This window comes from Microtus oregoni, unplaced genomic scaffold, assembly GCF_018167655.1.
Source record: "Microtus oregoni isolate MIOR12 unplaced genomic scaffold, Mior012 000007F_ref0000211, whole genome shotgun sequence".
NCBI classification, from domain to species: Eukaryota; Metazoa; Chordata; class Mammalia; order Rodentia; family Cricetidae; genus Microtus; species Microtus oregoni.
In genome coordinates this window covers 37,606,947-37,629,500 of record NW_024543066.1, presented here as the reverse complement: position 1 = coordinate 37,629,500, position 22,554 = coordinate 37,606,947, and the positions used below count along the sequence as shown (strand labels likewise).

Genomic DNA, 22,554 nt, shown 5'->3' with positions numbered 1-22,554 from the left:
ACTCGACAGTTGTTGGTGACAGCCAACAAAAGAGTGCTGTTATTGCATCTTTACAGATATCTTACCAATCTTGTCATCATTATGGTTCATAGGCATAGCACCTGATGAGGACTACTGATTGCTATTCTCTATTGGCATCTTGCATAGCAACTTCTGGAAGGAAGTTTTCAGATCAGAGCCAGCTCAGACAGAGTCCTGTATCAGAAGTATGTGGTGTCTTCAGAAAGAGGAACTTACCTTTAACACCTAGGCAGCAATGGAGGGCAACAGCAAAATAACCTGTATTGTTCTGAGAGTTACTTGGATTCCACTGATCAAAAATTCAACTGAACTTTCTAATCAGGTACTGGAGTTATTTTTTTTAGATGGTTCTTATAGAGAATATTATCAGCCTCATTGACATAACTAAGTTGTGTGTGTATGTATGTATATATGGGAGTATTTATATATACTTATATGTATTATATGTAATTTTAGAAATATATAAATAACATGGTTCTTTAGAGCTTTTCCAGAAAGAAGTCTTACTGTTCTTTGTCTCTCCTCCCTCCCTGTCCTTCTAAATTAGCCTACTTTTCCCTCCTCTTTTTTTCATTTTTTCTTTATTTATTTATTCAATAATTCAATATCTAATCCTAAAACATTTTTGTGCTCAACTTTGGATATGATAATGGGTGAGTTACATATATGATAAATGTCTTAACTATTCAACATTACCTTTATGGTATGTTCTTTTACAACACTGCAAATGTCATAGTATGCCTGATTCTCTTTGTCTATACCAAAGAGGTAACACAGCACAAAGAAGGATTCTGAGAAGACTTTGTACTTAGATGTTGTATGTGTTGGCCAACAGTTTTTATTTCTGGCCCTGATCAAGAGATTTCCATGGGTCAACAAGTACCTCCTTCCCAGGAGGTGTCATCCTGGGGAAGATGTATCTACTCACTGGCATTTACGATGTTTTATTATCGTTTAAAATATGCAGACAAGAAAAAATCAATATGACATGATTTAATCATTCAGGTCTGGATTTCTAAATGAATATGTTGACTATGCTTATATGGTTTTATTAAATAGACAGCTGTTTTGACCTTATCTCTCCGGAAAGTAGCATTTGTTTCCTTCAGGGTCCCTAACTTTCTTCCTGACTGTTGTAAAACTAGTACAAAAGTGAACATAAAGCTATAAAAGTTAAGATCAAAGATTAACATCAAATTACAAAATGGGTAAAACTATGGGTCTTTTTTCATGAAATAATTAAGAGAAATTATCTATGTAATGAGAAATACAAAAATGAATATCAATCACACTGTGCTTATCTCTACAGTTTTGCAAACATACTAGGGAAAAAGGAAGAAGGTGATATAGTGGGATAGACACTTAAACCTATCTTGTATCTTGAAGAAGTTTATCAACCACTAAAAGAAAGGACTTACTGCTGGGTCTGTTTAATGAACATAATTTGATATATTTCAAAAGTTGTAAATATAAAAATTACTTCTTCATCATTTAGATTACTTATTTAATCAATACATGAAATGGCTCTGACTCATTTATACATGATGAACAAAATGAGTGGTAAAACTGTGGCAGAAAATCCACTGAATATTTATATATATTAAGAAATGTGCTATTACTCCCAGTTTATACATGTTAGATTTCCTGCAGTATACTTCCTATATGCTGAGTGACAGAACTAGAAAATAATTTCTGATCATCTATCTATCTATCTATCTATCTATCTATCTATCTATCTACCTACCTATCTATCATCTATTTATTTTGTTTAGTAACAAATGTCTGTTGTTGTAACCATGTCTTAGTATACCAACTATTCATTGCAATGTCACAGAATCTGTTTAAATGTATTATTAAATGTGTGAAATATTGATTACTGGAAAAAGCAATTTGAATATAGAGCAACAACTCTCCAAGGCAATGGTGTATAGTGGAAGAGAGAGAGAGAGAGAGAAGAGAACATGTCTCAAAACAGAGAAAAAATAATAATCTCCGATTTCCTATGGCATACAAAGGGGTCACCATGATGACTTGATAGATAAATCACAGATAACTAGGAGATGCAAACTACAAGGTGAAAACACGAAGTCATAAATCACAGTTAAATACCTTGATTTTTATCATTTCATTTTGTACACATAAATTGAGTTAGCTTATATTATCCATAGAGCTGTAAATCTAACATGTATGTTTTGAAGGGATTGTCTTGAACATTAATTATTTTGATTGAAATAAACTAGATTTCACCTAAACGCATATTACTGTCTAGATTTTGGACATCCCCTGTCTAGATTCATTCCCTTCCATACAGCTTTTTGCTGAATTATGCTTCCTCAGCAAATCACATGTACTGAGTTACAAGTTTTATTAGTATACAAATGAAATATAATAAATATAAATATAGTACAGTCAAAGAATCAGTTTACCAATTTAACATTCCAGCCAAAAAGAAAACTGAACATTCTCTGGGGCATACAATTAGGAAACATGAGTCAGGAAGAATTAACATTTGCTGTAATATTGTCAGTGAAGAAAGGGTAACAAAGTTGGGAGAAATGAGGAAAGAGTATATTGACAACAAATCGCAAGCTGCGTCTCAGTGCTATGTATGTATTATTTTGGTTAATTTATTCTCACTTATTTATCAAAAAAGATTCTTAACATCATTGCTTAAGAAATTTTCTGTCATTCGTCTGTCTTGCTTCAATTTTGTTATGCGGGAACATTCTTAAAAACAAGAAAACATTGTGTGAATCTACACAATCAAAGGATACAAAATTGATATATTGCTCAATGTTGTGTTCAACTTCATTCAACCGGAAAATAATGCTAATGCAAGGGATCTTAAAAATATCAGAGGGCTCTGGGGTTCTTTGCCAATATACTCTGAAAGGCACTATCACATTGAATTTGCAAAGGAAAAAGACACAATTGTTTTCCAAAGCAATACTACCCAACAATTAGTCATGCAGGTTCTGTATTTCTGTGAAAGAATCTTGAACTCTCCAGGGATCATGAGATGTATAAGATCATGATCATCTTAAGGGAATGATTTTTTTTTTAATTATATCTATATGTTCCTTGTAGAGACATAATTGAATAAATTGTTCAGGAAGACCAGAAGCTGTCAAGTCCTCTTAGCTGGAGTTACAAGCAGTAGTGAGACACCTGAGGTGGGTGGAAGAAAGAGAACTCATTATTCTCTGTAAGAACATAAGTTACTCTTAACCACTCAGTCACCTCTACAGCCCCCTTAAAATAAATACAGCTCTGATAAGATGAAAATGAATTGGTTAAGAGCTTTCAAAGCATCTATTGAAAATATATAGATACATTATAACACTAGATGAGCACTAAAGTGCTAGTAAAATTCTCTATTGATTTGTTTCTGATAACCATATGCAGAGTCACCGTATGATGTCAAAATTTCAGTTAGATGACCAACTATCAAATCTAGCATGACAGATCCTGTGTCATACCTTGTTAACCAAGGTGTGCTTGTCCAACCACATTGTGCCAAAACAGGAAATAGGTAGAGTACATATAGACAGTTTCCACTCTTGTCTGTCATCAGTGTTTTCTTCCAGTGGGACAAACACCTCATTCTGCTTGGACACCAGCAGTAAGTAACACTCCTTTATTTTAGATGAATCTCTTTATGCCAACGCCTTTACAACACATCAGCAGCAAAATTTCATAGTTAATAATTTGCATCTGTATGTTGTTGAACTGTACTGATAATCTTATTAAGAACAATTGTTTTTATTTAATCTTGTAAAACTAAGTATACATGATTTAAGTACCTTATTTGTTATCCTGGAATAGACTTTTAACAAAGATGTGGGAATGATTTTTTTATTCTACAATCATAAATAATGCCTATGGCTTTTCAAAGTAGTTGTGTTAGAGGTATCTTTACTAAAACTATGATTTATGAATGCAGTGAATTTTCTGTGCACTGATGCAAATATTATTAGATTTTAGATGAGAAGGTAGGTTTCCTCACAAGTTTACATTCGCAAAATCAACCTTATAGCACTGAACTTGAAATAAATGTGTTATTGGTGGTCATCAGAAGAATATATAACTGGTTCATAAATACATTCAAGACAAGCAAAAACTGAAACACTTTATTTTTCTCATCATAGGTAAATAGACTCAAGTAGCTTGTAGTTTTTTTACATGCATAAAATATGTGTATATCTTATATGACAAAGCAGTTTCCCTCATAGGTATTTGTGTTTGGTGCAGACAAGAAATTTTTCTGGAGAATATTAAGATATTATGATACTACTTAATGGCAATAAAAATGGAATTATATGACACTGGAGAAGATTACAATCCCCAAGGGCATATATTGATGTCTTTCCCCAAATGCTTAAACTATGTACTCAGCAAGTTGACATCTGAACCTATAGTGCGTTCCAATCTGGCCAAATTCCTGATGTTGTATCAAAAGCAGTCAAGGTTATGATAATTGTCAATCCTGAGATCTATTGATTATAGAGTGTACTGTGGCAACCCTTGAGGTGCGATAGCTCATTTTATAAAAGACACTGGCAAATTGCACAAAGGAGTGCCAGAAATTTCAAGTATTGTAGATCAGGCACAGTTCTGAATTCCAGTGGCACTGCCCAGAAGATTTAAGGATGCAGGGGTTTTTTTTCTTGGAAAATGAAAAGAAAAAAAAAAAGAATACTTTTCAAGAACTGACAAGACTGTTGTCCTTATATGACATTTGTCCAGATTGTGTCTATAGTGACATTTAACAGTCTTGTAGAACTTATATTCTGCATTGACTGTGTCATAGATTCACTTAGCAAAGCAAGCTAAGTGAAGATTACACATTTCATTGGAATTTAGAAAATATTATAGGCAATACTCAGGAGAATATGACTGGTTATCATGTGATTCTTCCTGTAAAGCGTTCACCCCCACATACCTCTGTGGGGTTTGATTGACGTGTTTCCTGGTGTGCATAATCTTGTAAAGCATCTCAGTCTCTGTCTCTCGGAGCTTAGGGCTTTGAAGCCAAAGAGACGGTGCTTGCGTTTCAGCTGTGTTCCCTGAATTCTCATGACACCTCAGTATTAAATCTCTAATACTGAGATTGCTCATGTGTAAGTGGGATATTGAGTCACAGTATCTGCCTAGTAGGTTTTTATGAGTTTTAAAGGAAGCTCATAGAGAGTCATGTAACAAGTGACATCAAACATAGTCTATGTTGTTTTGTGTGCCTGGATTAAGGTAAAGAGTGCTTTGGAAAATTCCGTGAAAATTATCTATTTATGTACTGTATCTTATCTACATAGACCTTTATTCGTTGTAGAGTAAGGAAAACTTTTCTCACTCCTTAGGAAAAATCGTTAAAAGCAAGCTGTAGGTGCTGGCACTTTGTCTCAATAGAGTGTGCACTTGCTATGCAAACATGGGTGTGGAGTTAAATCACCAGAATCCATTTTAAAGCCAGATGGTGTGACCACATGCTAAAAGTTTCAGTGCAGGCAGAAGGCTTAGATGGAGAATACCCAGAGCAAGCTGTGTAGCCAGACTAACTGAACTAGTGAGCTCTGGGACCCCTGAGAGATCCCTTGTCAACTTAGAAGATAGAGAGCATTTAAGGACTCCCAATGTCTAAACATGCATTCTTATACAAATACTTTCATACTGGCACACATTCAAGTGTGTGTGTGTGTGTGTGTGTGTGTGTGTGTGTGTGTGTGTGTTTTACTTAATACCTTTAATAAGAGAATGCATTCCAAATTATTTAAATTGTTTTCCCTATTTTTGTACATGGCATTAACTTATCATACATTTACCATTATATATAAAATACGGTGAGGAGAGTTTAAGGTTTTCAGGTTCAGACTTGGCATTATTGATGAGACTTTGATAGCAAATGTAAAATGTATTAAGACACTAAGGCCCTTGACTTAACCAAAATGATAGAGTTGTGTTTGATAATGTACAGATATGTCTCAGCATTTGAGACTGTCAGGCAAACTTGTTAGTTTGAAGCTACACTGGGCCAGATAGTGACATCTTTTCTCAAAAAGACAACAAAATAAAAACTTTGAATGAATGAATAACAAACAAACACCATATAATGGAGTAGGCATATCTTAAAATATCCAACAAAAGTTAATCATGTCATAGTAGTGTCCTGTCAAGGTGATAGATGAGAGCTTTTGCTACTCTTGAAAAACACAAGAAGAATTCCTAAATTCCTAGAATCCCACGAGATTCCCATAAATTAGAGTGTGACAGAGGGAGGAGAAGCTGATTACTCAGAGCCATCATAGGTGCCTGCTTCGTGTAGGCTCTTTGATTTGTTCCTTATTGCATGGGGGTGGAGGGCTTCAGTCCTCTTGAGCTGATTTTATTAACATTTGGATGATATAAACAGTATGTCCTCCTTGCTATAGTGGTAGTAAATCTGGGGTATGGAGCCCATTACTTTCTCCATATATTCTCCATCACTCAGAACCCACTGTACTAAACATAGTAATGTTGGTCTTTTTCTCCTCTTTGTTTTCTAGACATGACATCATTCCCATTGTTGTTGTTCCTGGCTGCTATGCTGCCCCTATCCCTTCAAGATAACTATGAGGTATGGGTAAGGTTTAATATCCTCTCAGAACATTTTAGGCAACGATGAAGGCTAGGAAGCTGTCAGACCACTCTTTAGAACTATTAAAAGCCAGACTGTGGAGTAAGTCTCAAAGTACTCATTGATAGTTTAGAGCAGTTGACACTATTTTTAAACTATGTCGAATGACCTTGTAGCCCCAAGTACAAGTTAATATTAAACAGAGGTTAAGGTCATGGTACACATGAATGAAACAGGCATACATTTATCACACAAAGTAGATATCGAAGATTGGGCTGGATGCAAATATAATACATTTTGATTTAATGTCACTTAAATTGTATTTTTGTTATAGTTTTTAAGTAGAAATATTGATATTAATTTAAATTTTTTTCTTTTTAATGAGTTCAAGAAATTAAAATTACACATGATATTTGAGTTATATTTGTATTGGAATTTTCATATCTGTTGATTGATTTCTTAAATTTTCTGTTCCATGAGCTGTTATTATTTTCTTTAATCCATTTCAATGTGGTCCTCATAGACAACTGATATTATATTCAAATTTAGCATGGCTTCAACTTACTCATTTCTGTATGTAACTTTCATAGGTAGTGTTTGAGAAAATTATAACTATATTTACAATTTTAAAAGTTTGCTAGGATTGAGATGATGATGATGCTTAGCAACACTTGCTTAGAAAGCACAAGTCCCTGGGTTTGATCCTTGTAATGTGTGCGCGATTATGAGCACTCACGCACACACACACACACACACACACACACACACACACACACACACTTAACACACCGGAGATGTTAAGTACGTCTACTATGGAAACAATAAATTTGTACATGAGGCAAATAGCAATTACTTATAATCTGTTCTTATGTTTAGGTAATCCTAGATACGGTTCAGTTATCTTCTTTCATGATCGAGTGTGTAGGGCCAGCAAAGTTACTCTCCTTTTGTTTAGAAATCTAATAAAATTAGGAGGATTGGGCATTGCTGTAGCCTTCATACACTTCTTCGGCCTCTGCACTGGAGACTATTAGAATTCCTCAAGAGTAGGGAGTGCCAGTAACTGGTTAAACCTGTTTTTAAATATACGTTATATATCTTGTTACAATAAACAAATTAGCAATCTTGAAACCATTTGTTATCTAGGTGTTCTTTCAATCTGTTGGCATTCCCAGTTTCTTTTTTAAAAAAATATTAGTGTTTTATGGCACTTTTGAATCATCTATTCTCTTTCCCTTCTTTCTCCCTCTCTCTTTGGTCTACTGGTACTTCTTTATAAATTGTCAAGATCCAAATAGCAGAGATATTCAGAGTCCTCTTTTAGGAATGAAGGCTTCTTTGAGAGCTGCCATGAAGAACTGATTCCTCTCCAGCTGTCAACTTACTATTGTTCCTCTTGGCTTTGCTTTTTGGTGTTGTAATTATTAGGTCCTATCACCCATCCAATATAAGCCCTCTCACAATTTGTTCTCACATTTCAGTGTTTCTAGTATGTTTTTATTTTTAATCTGTACCACTGCCTGTATAAGCACACTTATTGTCTGGTGGAATTTTTATCTTCCATGGAAGGTAGGATAACAAGCAGAAAATAATAATGACTTTCTCAGAAGCTATATATTTTGTCTTTAGAAATAAAACAACTTTAAGTATGTTTTCAGGTTAAAATGGAATGTTTGGGGGGAGGGCCTGGAGAGGTAGCTTGGGGGACAAAAGCATTTACTACTCTTGCAGAGGACCATTTGGTTTCCAGCATCCACCTGAGGTTCCTTACACCCACCTTAACTTCAATTCCAGGGAATCTAGTATTCTCTTCAGACGTTCATTTGCATTGCAGTCATCTACATAAATTCAAACACAAACATGTATGCTTAATTCAAATACATGTATTAGAAAATGATGCCAATCCCTTAATCAATAAACATCTGGCGATGTTGTTTCTTTACATTAAAATAAAACATGAGAATTTTCAAGCAACAACTTTAACATGAACATCCTTTCTGCCTTACAGAGCGTTGGCTGTGAGAGATCTCTTGGCACGAGGCTCTCATCAGTGTCTTCAGAACATAAAATATTAGGGAGAGATGGACATGTAGCAGACACTGGCATTGCAGTGTGGCTAGATCCATGGTGCCATGTCTGCAGAGTTTTGTGGGAGTAAGTACTGTAGGAAGGAGAAACAACTTCTCCAAGCAGGAAGATAAAATATATGTGAGGGTGTGTCCATCAATAATTATGCTGTAACATCTTGTTCTTCCCTATAAAACAGTACGTTTTGGAGTATGTTTCTACCAAAAAAAAGTGGCTCTTACATCTCTGTCAACTCACATAATATCATTACATCCTCCTGTCCCACACAGAAAAAAAAATGTAAATTTAAATATTAGCATCTGAGTTAACTTAGCTGGCTTATTTCTGTTCACTGAAGCATAAAGTCAGAAATATTCAACTGTTTTCAGGAACTCATTGTCTCCAAATTTACGTGAATATTAGGTAAACCTGTCTTGAGACTGACCACAAAAATCCGTCACACATAAAATTCTCTTATTGTAATAAAATGTTGAATGCACACATTGTACTAGGTCTGGGGCCTACACATTATCTCACAAACGTCCAAACACCTGATAAGATGGCTATTGCTTACTAAGATCTAGAATCTATTATGTGTCTTCTTCCTTAACACTTTCTTGCTACAATATAAATGAGTCTGAATGTGTTAAGTTTCTCTACTATGTATGGCTATCATTACAGCTCTCTCTTAAGTCAATATTGACATTTGTAGGTATCCTCAGAAAAGTTTTTACTTTGACATGTCATGAATTCTTTTATAGCCTCAAAATTTCTGTTTAAAGTATTTCTTATGAAAATGTCATAGATTTTCTTAACATTAATTATGAAGTTTTAACGGCTAACATTTTCATGAGTCCTTTAACAAAGACCTTCATTTATCTTATCCAACTTAGTCACCTTTTTGTACAACTTTAACAGACACTAACGTGACTTTATTTTTATTTCTCTTTAGAATCAAGTCCTTGAGGATTTGTCAACTGATAATGAGTCAACCCAAGAAGAGATTGTAAACAAACACAATGACCTGAGACGAAAGGTTGATCCACCTGGTAGTGACTTACTGAAGATGGTGAGGGCTCACAACAAAACACTGCATTTGGAGAGCTATGTTTGGAGCCTGCAGATAGCACTTGGCTTCTCCTGTGTGCTTCAGGAGGGTTTGCCTCTATTCTAGCATCTCTTTTTAACCGAAAAAGTATTCAGTGCTTTGCTTATGAGCATGTTTACTTGTCTGAGTGTGTGTGTGTGTGTGTGTGTGTGTGTGTGTGTGTGTGTTTGTGTGTGAGCATCCACGTAGAGATTGGACTTAGTTTGTGTCTTTAGCTGTGCTTGATCAGAGTAGAATTTACTAAGTTTCTTTCATCACAGTAACTCATTGATATTGTGGAGCTACAACAATTATAGTGACAGAGTTCAAAATCAAATCTTTTGACTTTGGTCTGTAGTGAAAATCCAGTATGTTATTTTGGTGGATGTTCTTCTCTCTCTTAATCTTCAGACAGAACATCTCTCCTTTAAGGTTCAATGACCTTTTATCTAACTAGTCTCCTTTACTGGATTAAAAACCAAAGTCCACGTGTCTCTTCAATTCATTCAATGAGGGAAAAGAATGAAACTAGGATTTATGAGGCTCCTTCTTACGGCTGTAAAAATAGTCCTAGCACTTCCACGTGGTTAGTGCTACTCATAGTACAATAAGCACTCAAAGTCTTTAAGGGATCCTGTTGTGATTTCAGGAAGTCATCAGACCATTAAATATTTTAGTATTTTGATGACCTTAGGAAGACAGACTACTTGTATTTATTTGGTACAGAAAGGGTCACATAGAAGTTCAAAGTAACTTTGGACATAGATTATGAAACTACCAAGAAGATCAAGAGAGGGTAGACATGGACTATAGCAGATACAGTAAGAACTAAATAGAACATGTGTGACATCAAAGGAAGGTTAAAGGTGGGAGGGCATGAATGAGAGGATAAGCAGGATCAGGAAGATGGGGGAGGAAAATATGCAAAAATAAACTTATTTATAAATGTTGTAATGAGAGTTGGTAATATATATGCTACATAAAAACTCAGATATATCCTACATTATATATTGATTCCGATGACAGTCTGAAGGTGCCTACCTTTTTGCAATGATTAAAGCACTCATATCAGCCTGTCTGCAAAGATCATGTGACTCTGAGGTCTGAGTTTTCACATGGCTTTTTTCTTTCCTTTTAATCTTTAGGAGTGGAACAGTGAGGCCCAAAAAAATGCACAGGCCTGGGCAGACAAGTGCACTCATCAACATAGTCCTCAAGAATACAGGACTATCAAAAGTATGTATATTCAAAATCACTTATAAATAAATAGAGAATAAACACAGGAAAGCCCATTTTATGATATCATGCTAAAACAAGTTGTGAATAAATGCCTATTCTGACACTGCCTTTCAAAAAAATCTAAGTATCTCTGCCTTTTAAAAAAGTTAAGTATCTCTGCCTTATAAAGAAATGTTAAGTATTTCTGAAAGGCTCCATTCTGTGCTTTTTGGATGCTTTATATTTTACAGAAACTGTGTTTCATGATGGCAGCTTTGCTTTTTGTGACCAGATCACAAGTGTAACAAGGTCTGGATCATTGCTTTCTCTGTTTTGCAGACTTGAACCAAAGTCTGGATGAAAATAATTACTAATTAAGATCTTATAAAGGAAATTTAAAACTGGAATCTCTTATTTCACTCTTTGTTAAATTATGTGCAAGTGTGTCTATGTGTATTTATGCCTGTGTGTACGTATGTAAAAGTGCTTCTAGAGGCCAGAAGAAGGTGTCAGATCGTCTGATGCTTACAGGTCACAGGTGGATACAGTATTGCTGTCACAGGCGGTTGTAAGTTATCCAGTGTGGATGCTATGAGTTGGGTTCAAGTCTCCTGAATTAGTAAGGCATGCTCGTACATGCTAAGTCATTTACCCTGGCCTATGAAATCATAATTTCCATATTTTAACTCAGTATCTTATCTGTACACTCTGAGTACCTAAAAGATATATTATGTTAAATTAAAAATAAACTATGAAACATAATGTTCACATAAGGAAGTGTAAAATGATTACAAAATAAACAAATGGGTAATGAGATAAAATATTTCTTAAGACATTAAAAATGAAGGGCATCTAGGTTGTTTCCAGGTTCTGGCTATTACCAACAATGCTGCTATGAACATAGTTGAGCATATACATTTGTTGTATGATAGGGGATGGAGGTGGGTGGTCCTTGGACTTCCCACAGGGCAGGGAAGCCTGATTGCTCTTCTGGCTGACGAGGGAGGGGGACTTGATTGGGGAAGGAGGCAGAAATCTTTAGTAAATAAATAAATAAATTAATAACATTAAAAATGATCATCTTTTTCTCCAAATTGAATCTAGTAAATTAATCACCTCTTTTCAAGATTTTACCTCTTAGATATTCTTAATTTAATAACACAATGATTAAAATTTTATTTAAAAGACCACAATATTCAGTTAAAGTTTAAAGTAAATGTTAAGTAAAGAGCTTGGTAAAAACATTAAACTATTTTTTAGGGTTAAAGATATTTTCTCCCATTCTCTGAAGAAAATATGGCCCAAAATTTTAATTTTCTAGTTAAGACATAACGTATAAACTGTAAAAATATAGTTCCTTCTCTTTTTGTTTGCTTTGGACTTGTAGTTTTGAAAGAATGACTGCAAAGAATGCTCACACAGAACAAAAATCCTAAATATGTAAAATGTTTATTTAAAAATCTCTAGCTAGTACAGGAGAGAAATGGAAGGAATTAGTCTTTGTCTTCTCTATGACTGCAAATTTACATTTATTTTACATGAGGCTCACTCATGGGTGCGTGCACACATACGTGTGCGTATACACACACGTATGGAAAATTTAAGGTGTGAATAAATGAGATCAAAGACAGAAGCTACTGAAGAAAAAACGTTTATAATTAGTGCTTATGGTGTTCAGCACAAACATGTTGATACCTCTGGCTACTGTTCAGCTGAAGGTTCATTAGTTCTGAATCATGATTTTTATGTTATTCAAAGAAACTGCAAACAATGTCTTTAAAGAACAGGGATTCCATTCATGTGTGTGTGTGTGCACGTGTGTGTGTGTGTGTGTGTGTTCCTCTTTTTTCTCTATTGCTGTCTTCATGAGTGGTCTATTTTTTTCCCATAGACTTAAAATGTGGTGAAAATCTCTTCATGGCATCTTACCAAGCACCATGGTCTGAGGCTATCCAAAGCTGGTATGATGAATACAAAGATTTTAAGTTTGGTGAAGGGCCAACAACACCGGGTGCAGTAGTTGGACATTATACTCAGGTAAGAAAAGGTACTTTCTATTAGTGCTGGGCAAGGGAAAAAATTTAATGACTTGATTGATTTCAAGGCAGAATTTCAGTGCAGAGAGTTTTTATTTTCTCTTTGAGAGAGGGTCTCACTATGTAGCTCTGACTGACTTTGAACTTTCTATCTTCCTACTGGTCTCCCACTTTCAGGGGGTATAGGGAGAGTGCACACCGGCCACACACCCTTGGGAAAAGATCTTCTGTGGTCGGTTATAAATTGGCCTTGACAGTCATTGGCTATTGGAGCTGCCATCTTTCAATGGCTTATCTAACCCTTGTAAGGGAATATACTTGATTTTTTAAACCTCATTTCTTGACTCCAGCCCCCAAACAAAGGTAATGCCTTGTGTTCTAAGGCACTTATACAGACTTTGGCAAGGTTGCGCATCAGCTCTGTATGGCTCCCGACTTAAAAGGGGAAATGTATATCCTGGAGTTTTGTTACCAGAAACTCTGCCAGGTGGCTTCCTGCTGGACATACAGGCTGAGGCCCTGGTCCCTTTCCCATCACAAAGTGGCTCTTTAAGCAAGAATTACGGGATTATGCCTCTATCCTGTCCACTCTCAAAAAAGGTCTGTCAAACCTAGGGGAGAAGGTGATGTGGTAATCCTGCTTGGCTGCATGGAGAAAATATCCAAATATCCAGATGTGGTATAGGCAGGGGCAACTCAAAATTCATGGCATAATCAGATCCTGTAGACTGAGAGACTTGAGTTGAAACACAGTTTCAAATAGGAGCCAGGAAATTCAAGAACACATCTCTACATAGGAGCACCCACCATACACATCTTGGATATATTTATTGTTACTGCATAGCAGGCTTCCATCAGGCTTGGACCAGCAAGGCTTGCAAGCCATCCACTATTCCTGCCCACACAGAGAGGAAGATACTTATGGCCACAGCTTAGTACCAAACTAGACAGCCTCTTTTTGAAGCTGAGAGGAGGTTCTGGTTCATCTCTCAAGGTCAATGCTCTATGGGCACAGGACACTTGTTTTTGGAAAACACTTCAGTGTACGTACCTTCAAGGTAGTCAGCAACAGCGTCATGGTCAATTTGATGTCTGACCAGGAATTGACCTGATATCCAGGTTACCATTGCTGTCTATTTTCATAAACCTGAAGGGTTGGAAGCAGTGTCAGAGAAATTCCCCATCATACCAAGGTCCTCTGGTGTCTGTAGATTCTTTTATTCTTTTCATTGTGCCATGAAGCTTTCTGGCCTCAGCCCAGCCATCTGCATCCTCATCATCTTGGAAACTGCAAAAGACAGTAAAGAACAGCTTCTCTGAGAAGGAGCTGAAGCTACTGTCAGCCTCCATAAATTCCACTGGGTACTTCCTTATAATTTTGCCAGACGAGGTGACCAACATGAGCCCATTAAGGCTGTTTTAACATCTGTAAATTGATTCAATAATTTAAATATGGCCATAAGGATTCTAGAAACAAAGTAGAACATCAATGCTTTAAATTTATATTTTCTCTTTTTTTTCTACATTATTTTTATCTATGACATGTGCCTTGTCTTCGTCTCTGGGTGTGTAGCTAGTTTGGAATACCACTCACCAAGTGGGATGTGGATTCGCTGTGTGCCCTAACCAGTCATTGAAATATTACTACGTTTGTCAATATTGTCCTCCGTAAGTATCCACTTCAATTTGTCATTTTTTTAATGATCATAGTTTCAAAACAAATTAAGAATATATTTTACACACGAGAGGGAAATAAACCTTAAATATTATTTAGAGTTGAAACTTATATAACTGAATCTTTGAAATGTACAACTCAGCAGCTTCACGAATCACACTCAGAAGCTTTTCCTTTCCTTTCAAAATGATTTCTCTTCCCTACTCGATGGCTGCTTCCTAATCACATAATACAGGGATTATGAAGCTCATATTTTCAGTTTGCGCTGTGTTTGGAGGCTACAAAGCAAACTTAATATTAGACTAGGGGTGAGCATGTGTGAGTGACGCAGATTCGTGATGTGGTCCTTCTAATTAAGCTGTCCCTCCCCCTGATTATATAAGTTGTCATAGAACCTTGTTAAAATTTAGCGGCTGAGCAGCAGTCGTGTTTCACACCTTAGTTCCAGCACTTGGGGGCCGAGACAGTCCGATCTCTGTGAATCCATGACCAGACAGGGCAACACGGAGAACCCTTTTCTGAAAAATCCAAAAAGAAAAAAAATTAATTTATTGCTTTTGTTTTTGAGAATTTCATATAGAAGTACTATATTTCAGTCACTTTCACTCTTCCCTATCCTCCTTCAAATCTTCCTCTCCTCCACACCTTCTCTAAAAGTCATAATTTCATCTGTACATACACACACACACACACACACACACACATCAAAACATGAACACACACAATATCACCAAGTCCATTTACAGTTGCTCTTATGTGCAAGTGTTTAGGGTTGACAACTTGGGACTGGATACCCTATCAAGAGTCTCTTCCCTAAAGAAAACTTGATCTTCTTTTCTATATAGAATTTGGCTGTCACCCCTGGTTGCCTCCCTGAACTTGAAAATAAGAGTCTATTGCTATAAACATCATCAACATCAGACACAGGAGTTGGAAGCATCCAGCTAGAAGTTTCCTTCCTGCAGACTAGCTTTCATAGTATTAGATGGTGTTATGTAAGCTGCCGAGGGTAAAAATTACCAAGAGTGTTATATTTTTGCAAAATCATAATAATGAGTAGCCTAATAGTTATTTTTCAATCTTATTTTTGTTGCTTTGTTTATGCATATGCACAGTACCTCACAAAACCAGAAAAGTGCATTGAATCCCATAGACCTGAAGTTAAAGGTGATTATGACCTACTTGATATGGTTATTGGGGATCAAACATGGATTCTCCAAAGGAACAGCAAAATTTCTTAACCACTGAACCTTCTTTCCAGCCCCATGTTGCTACCTTATACCTGTAAGAATTTATTAAATCTTAAACTTCAAAGGCTCTTTTAGAAGTCTTTAATATATTTCCAACAGTTAAGAAAGCTAAAATCTTAATTCTTTTCTCCTCAAAATTTACTAAAAATTCTAAAAATCATGTTCAGTGGAACTTAATTTTAAAGACAGAAATTCACTTCCCTTCTGTGATGGAAGCTCTTTAAAACTTTCCCATGAAAAAACAAATATATGTTCATAATCTGTATGTTAACCTAATTTTTCTTAATTATCTGGGTGGTGGTGGCTCACGCCTTTAATCCCAGCGCTCGGGAGGCAGAAGCAGGCGGATCTCTGTGAATTCGAGGCCAGCCTGGTCTACAAGAGCTAGTTCCAGGAAAGGCTCTAAAGCTACAGAAAAACCTGTCTCGACAAACCAAAAATATTTTTTTTAAATTACATCTGCATGTATGTTTGTCCTTGTGTAGTGTGTGCCCATAGGTGCAGATGCTTATGGAGACCAGAGGCATCAAATCCCCTGGGACTGCATTACAAACAGTTGTACATCACCTGAAGTGTGTGCTGGGTACCAAACCCAAGTCTTCTAAAAGAGGCATGTGCTCTCTTAACTGCTGAGACATCTCTCTGCGTCTATTTGTATCTTCTCAATACAAGAAACTTATGTAACACGTGTCTGAGAATCTTTTCAAATCAAGCCTTTTAAGTGATTCATTTCTACTCTGTCTGTGGGTGACACAGATGGTGTGGCATCTCAGTTGAAAAGGAAAGTCTTCTAAGAATTTTCAAGAATGTTTTTTTTTGGCCTTATGAAAAATACAAAGAAAGAAGCCATTGCACTCTACCAGCTGTCTGGTCCAAATGAGAGGCACCTGGAGTCTGGCACCAAGAAGGATCAGATGAATAATGAAGAGAAGCACGTGGCAGAACTTGTACAACACTTTATGACTTTTCATTTTAAGATTACTCAAACACATAGAGCAATATACAGAAGAAAGGGCCTGCTGCAAGTCCTTGGAGAATGTGTGCACACCCCTGCCACCCTTAGCGCAATGGAGAATCTCACTCCTCTATTTTCATATGCCAGTCAGTGAAGTGACGATCCTCCCGAGGCACAGGCTGTCACTATCAGAGTACTGCACTTTTAAGATGGGTTTTATAAAGTGTTTTTCTAATTAACATTCTCAGTTTTTATAATCATAAAAGTCTCATACCCACATGCTACCTCCGTAAAATCCCAAACTTTACTGTGCTTAAATTCTTGAACCTCACCACATCATCATGGGGACCTCTCCCATACTGTAGGAATCAGGCAGAAATAATAGCATTTTTCTGTGTCTATAGAAAGCATCTTTTATACCTAAGCAGCATCCTGTGCTTCATTGTCTTAGAAATTTTCCAGGTTCATGAGGAAATGAAGAGAATGTTTCTACATTAAAGTGTTTCTAAACTTTTAGAGTCTTATTTATTGTATTTCAGTTGCTCACATTAATAGAACATGGTTGAAGAGTGAAGGCATTAATTATCCCCTTATTTCACATCTCTATCTGAATACTCTTAGACAATGTTAGATTTTTATGTGACGTAGCTAAAGATTTTAATAGCAATCCATATATCTGTTTGTGTATATATATATATGTATATGTGTGTGATATATGCAAGCATTAGAGTATACAGAGAAAAATTAAAAATATTTTATATTTTGCTTTTCAATTTCAGTGGCAATTTTGTGAACAGGCTATACACCCCGTACACAGTAGGAAAACCATGTGGCAGTTGTCCTAATCACTGTGACGATGGACTGTGCAGTAAGTGTTATTAATATACAAATATAACAACATAAAATGACAATCTGTTTTAAGATTTCATAGCATGGCCTTATGTTCAAGAGGCAAAAATGTAGTTCACATCATTTATTTGAATTACAAAATCCTTTGTTTATGGTGTGTGTACTTTTGCCATTGAAAAACATGATACTTTATGTAGTCTAATGAAACATCTAAAACCAGTGCATACTTGTATCAGTATTGGTATTATTGCTATTGGAGTCTAGAGAAATATTTCTGTGGATGTAATTCAGTAAAATTTAAAGTGAATTTTCTTATTCTCTAGGTTAATAAAATCTTAAGTTTAGCATTTTAAGAAGAGAAAGCAATACAGATCTAAGTAGTTGAGGTAATAGAACACAGGTCAGGCCAGAGAAAGAAGACAGATACTACAATTCTTTGCCTACCAAGAAACTTAAAACAAAAAATTCCTAAGGTCCTCCAGATCATCCTTTGAATTTTGTGTTACATTTTTATTTATTTGTGAATGTGTACTTATTTCTCTCTGTATATGAATAGGAACATGCATGTATGCCATGGCATCTGTGTGTGATTGTGTGCTGAGTCAAAGGACCGCTTATATAAATTGCTTCTCTCTTTCAATGATATAGATTCAGAACAAGTCATTTTTGTGTTATTAGTGCAAATGTTATGAAAATAAGTTACAGAGAGAGGAAGTAGGTATAATAATAATACATTTCCGTATTTTCACATAAAGAGATTACTAGACACAGTAGCTTTAGAACATATTAATTAAACTTGTTTTGCTGAGAATATAGAGTTTAAATATTAGCTGTACTTAAGTTTAAAAATTACTTGCATAATGACTGACATTTTAAATAATGAGTTTCTTTTTAAAATATTTCTCTTTATTTTATGTTTATAAATATTTGTGTGTACATGTGTGAATATATTTATGTATACTACATTTGGGCCCCATGATTATGAAGGACAGAAGAGGACACTTGGTTCCATGGAGCTGAAATTACAGGTGGCCGTAAGCTACCATGTAGATGCTGAAAATCAAAACCAGTTTCTCTGCAAAAAGAACAAAGACTTCTAGTTGCTGAGCCATCTTTCTCAACTCTCAATAGCTCAGCTCCTCAAAGAATCACTCAAGTTAGTTTTCTTAAGCCTTTCTTGAGTGAAGAAATATATCAACTCTACTAAAAGGCATCTCACAAAGCCTCAGTTTAATGGAAATTCATCCATTTACTCAATTCCTTTCTCCACATTCATGTTTTATTTTGTCACTGTTGGTAGAGGAAAATAATAACAAAGTAATGAATATCTCTATTCTTTTTTTCAGCAAACAGGTGTTACTATGAAGATAACTATTCTAACTGTCCATCTTTGAAAGCATCGGTAACCTGTGAACATGAACTGACTAAAGAAGGCTGCAAAGCTACATGCCTCTGTGAAGGCAAAATTCATTAAATTTCTAGTGCACGAGACCAGGGCCATGTGCAGGATAACCTCCTCCCCACCTTAGTCTTTTCACAGTCCACCAGGAAATTCTAGGTATAATACACTCAAATGATTCCAAACAGTAAAGATTCATTTTTTCTATATCATCTCATTTAGCAGAAATAAGTTATAACCAAATATTTTAAAATAACAAAATCAGTAATACCTTTGGGTCTTGACCGCTGAATTCTGTGACGAATTGAAGCAGTTCACTCAAACCCAAGATCATATGTAGTTTGTCTGTATGACTAAGGTCACTAAAACTCTGTCTTGGGAACAATAATCAGGTTCCCAGAACACAATGAAGTAAAGAAACAGCATGTACTTCCACTGTAGCTTTTACTCACTTTCCCTAGCTCTACCTAGCTGACTAGCTCCAAAAACAAATGCGCATTAGCTCTCTTTGATTTCTTCTCAGCATTTACTCCTCTTCACATTCCTCAGAACTAGTGTTTCAAATTCTAAACTTTAATTTGCATTTTAATTGTTAGGTATTTCACGTACCCTTTTAAAATGTAACTTCATGAACAGAATTTGCTTTTTCAAATGACTCCATTGACCTTGTTTTCTTTTTCAAAATTAAATAAATCTTAATATTTGCCTATTAATCCCTGTCAGTAGTTTGAATTGGTGATTTGTGGTTTATTTATTTCAGTATGGTACTACAATATTCATGATACTGCTTTCTTAATTTTTATTTACATTAAGGTTCTTAGCCTTCCCAAGAGTTGACTAATAAGTACACACCTCAGTTGATAATCAATAATGGAGCTCACTCGACAAATACTTCTGACCCTACTCTGGCATACCATGTCCAACCTTCAGACTTAGCTCAGATCATACATCCTCTATGCCCACACAGACTGATGAGTCTCATGGACCCTAGATGACCTGCATAATCGCAACCTTAAGACATCCTGTGCATTGGGAGAACTCTAAGATATGCTAGAATCTGACGTTAGACATAAATCCAATGAAAAAGTCTACATTTCCTGGTCTCACTGCAAAATCACAATATATACATTTCCAACAGTATGGTCCTGTCATGCCAAATAGACTAGTTTTGCAGAAATGTTTTGCAATGAGAATGATCAAAAAAATCTTTTTTTTTAATTGAGAAAAGGAGAAAACAAAACAAAACAAAACAAGTTTCCACCTCCTCCCAGCCTCCCATTTCTCTCCTCCTCCTCCCACCCTTCTCCCCATCCCCCCACTCCTCTCCTCCTCCCTCTCCAGTCCAAAGAGCAGTCAGGGTTCCCTGCCCTGTGGTAAGTCCTAGGTCCTGCCCCCTCCGTCCATATCTAGGAAGGTGAACATCCAAACTGGCTAGGCTCCCACAAAGTCAGCACATTACGTAGGATCAAAACCCTGTGCCATTGTCCTTGGCGTCTCATCAGCCCTCATTGTTCGCCATGTTCAGAGAGTCCAGTTTTATCCCATGCTTTTTCAGTCACAGTCCAGCTGGCCTTGGTGAGCTCCCAATAGATCAGCTCCACTGTCTCAGTGGGTGGGTGCACCCCTCGTGGTCCCGACTTCTTTGCTCATGTTCTCCCTCCTTCTGCTCCTCATTGGGACCTTGGGAGCTCAGTCCAGTGCTCCAGTGTGGGTCTCTGTCTCTATCTCCATCCATCACCAGATGAAGGTTCTATGATGATATGCAAGATATTCGTCAGTATTGCTCTAGGATAGGGTCATTTCAGGTTCCCAATCCTCAGCTGCCCAAGGAACTAACTGGGAACCTCAGCTTGGGCACCTGGGAGCCCCTCTAGGGTCAAATCAAAACAACTTTGAGATATCATCTTACACCTGTCAGAATGGCTAAAATAAAAAACACCAATGATAGCCTTTGTTGGAGAGGTTGTGGAGAAAGGGGTACACTCACCCATTGCTGGTGGGAATGCAATCTTGTGCAACCACTGTGGAAGTCAGTGTTTCCGTTTCTCAGGAATTTCGGGATCAACCTACCCCTGGACCCAGCAATACTACTCCTGGGAATATACCTAAGAGATGCTCTATCTTATGACAAAAGCATTTGTTCAACTATGTTCATAGCAGTATTATTTGTAATAGCCAGAACCTGGAAACAACCTAGATGCCCTTCAATGGAAGAATGGATGAAGAAAGTATGGAATATATACACACTAGAGTACTACGCTGCGGTAAAAAACAATTTCTCAAATTTTGCATGCAAATGGATGGAAATAGAAAACACTATCCTGAGTGAGGTATCCCAGACCCAAAAAGATGAATATGGGATGTACTCACTCATAATTGGTTTCTAGCCATAAATAAGGGTCACGGAGTCTACAATTGGTGAACCTAAAGAAGCTAAGTAAGAAGGTGAACCCAAGGAAAAACATATAGTTATCCTCTTGGCTAAGGGAAGTAGACCAAATTGCTGGGGAGAAAATTGGGATCTTGGGGGTGGGGTGGGTTGGGGGTAAGGGGAGATGGGAAGAGAAAAGGTAGAAGTGAAGGAGGGGGGGACTTGGGGTAACAGGAGGATTGGGATAAAGGAAGGGTGGATAGGGGAGCATGGAACCACAATTCTTAGTTAAGGGAGCCACTTTAGGATGGGCAAGAGACTTGACCCTAGAGGGGCTCCCTAGTGCCCAAGCTGAGGTTCCCAGTTAGTTCCTTGGGCAGCTGAGGATAGGGAACCTGAAATGACCCTATCCTAGAGCAATACTGACGAATATCTTGCATATCATCATAGAACCTTCATCTGGTGATGGATGGAGATAGAGACAGAGACCCACACTGCAGCACTGGACTGAGCTCCCAAGGTCCCAATGAGGAGCAGAAGGAGGGAGAACATGAGCAAAGAAGTCGGGACCACGAGGGGTGCACCCACCCACTGAGACAGTGGAGCTGATCTATTGGGAGCTCACCAAGGCCAGCTGGACTGTGACTGAAAAAGCATGGGATAAAACTGGACTCTCTGAACATGGCGAACAATGAGGGCTGATGAGACGCCAAGGACAATGGCACAGGGTTTTGATCCTACGTAATGTGCTGGCTTTGTGGGAGCCTAGCCAGTTTGGATGTTCACCTTCCTAGATATATACGGAGGGGGGAGGACCTAGGACCTACCACAGGGCAGGGAACCCAGACTGCTCTTTAGACTGGAGAGGGAGGGGGAGAGGAGTGGGGGGATGGGGAGAAGGGTGGGAGGAGGGGGAGGGATACGGGAGCCTGGGACGAGGTGGAACTTGTTTTTTTTCTCCTTTTCTCAATTAAAAAAATGTAATTGATATTGAAAGAGATTTAAGTCATGCAATA

At 36.9% G+C, this 22,554-nt stretch overlaps 1 protein-coding gene across 2 annotated transcripts; it reads left to right on the top strand.

Annotated features, from left to right (window-relative positions):
- The first annotated feature begins 226 nt into the window (after window positions 1–226).
- On the top strand, window positions 227–19,586 carry LOC121450862 (cysteine-rich secretory protein 1-like). 2 transcript variants are annotated; one of them, XM_041656209.1, is made up of 8 exons: window positions 227–343; window positions 6,561–6,631; window positions 9,651–9,767; window positions 10,931–11,021; window positions 12,895–13,040; window positions 14,613–14,707; window positions 17,699–17,787; window positions 19,115–19,586. In XM_041656209.1, exons 2-8 carry the CDS (start codon window positions 6,563–6,565, stop codon window positions 19,240–19,242), a joined length of 735 nt encoding a protein of 244 aa, XP_041512143.1. In that variant the 5' UTR covers window positions 227–343; window positions 6,561–6,562; the 3' UTR covers window positions 19,243–19,586. The 2 variants fall into 2 exon arrangements, with proteins under 2 accessions (XP_041512143.1, XP_041512144.1); XM_041656210.1 differs by lacking the exon at window positions 227–343 and adding an exon at window positions 3,614–3,643.
- Window positions 19,587–22,554: the final 2,968 nt, after the last annotated feature.

What these genes read in the sequence shown, in the direction of transcription:
- LOC121450862 (XM_041656209.1), top strand. Translation starts at nt 6,563, where the DNA reads ATGACATCATTCCCATTGTTGTTGTTCCTGGCTGCTATGCTGCCCCTA. An exon ending in GTAGTGACTTACTGAAGATG is followed by an intron (nt 9,768 to 10,930) that starts GTGAGGGCTCAC and finishes TTTAATCTTTAG; the next exon opens with GAGTGGAACAGTGAGGCCCA. An exon ending in GTTTGTCAATATTGTCCTCC is followed by an intron (nt 14,708 to 17,698) that starts GTAAGTATCCAC and finishes TTTCAATTTCAG; the next exon opens with TGGCAATTTTGTGAACAGGC.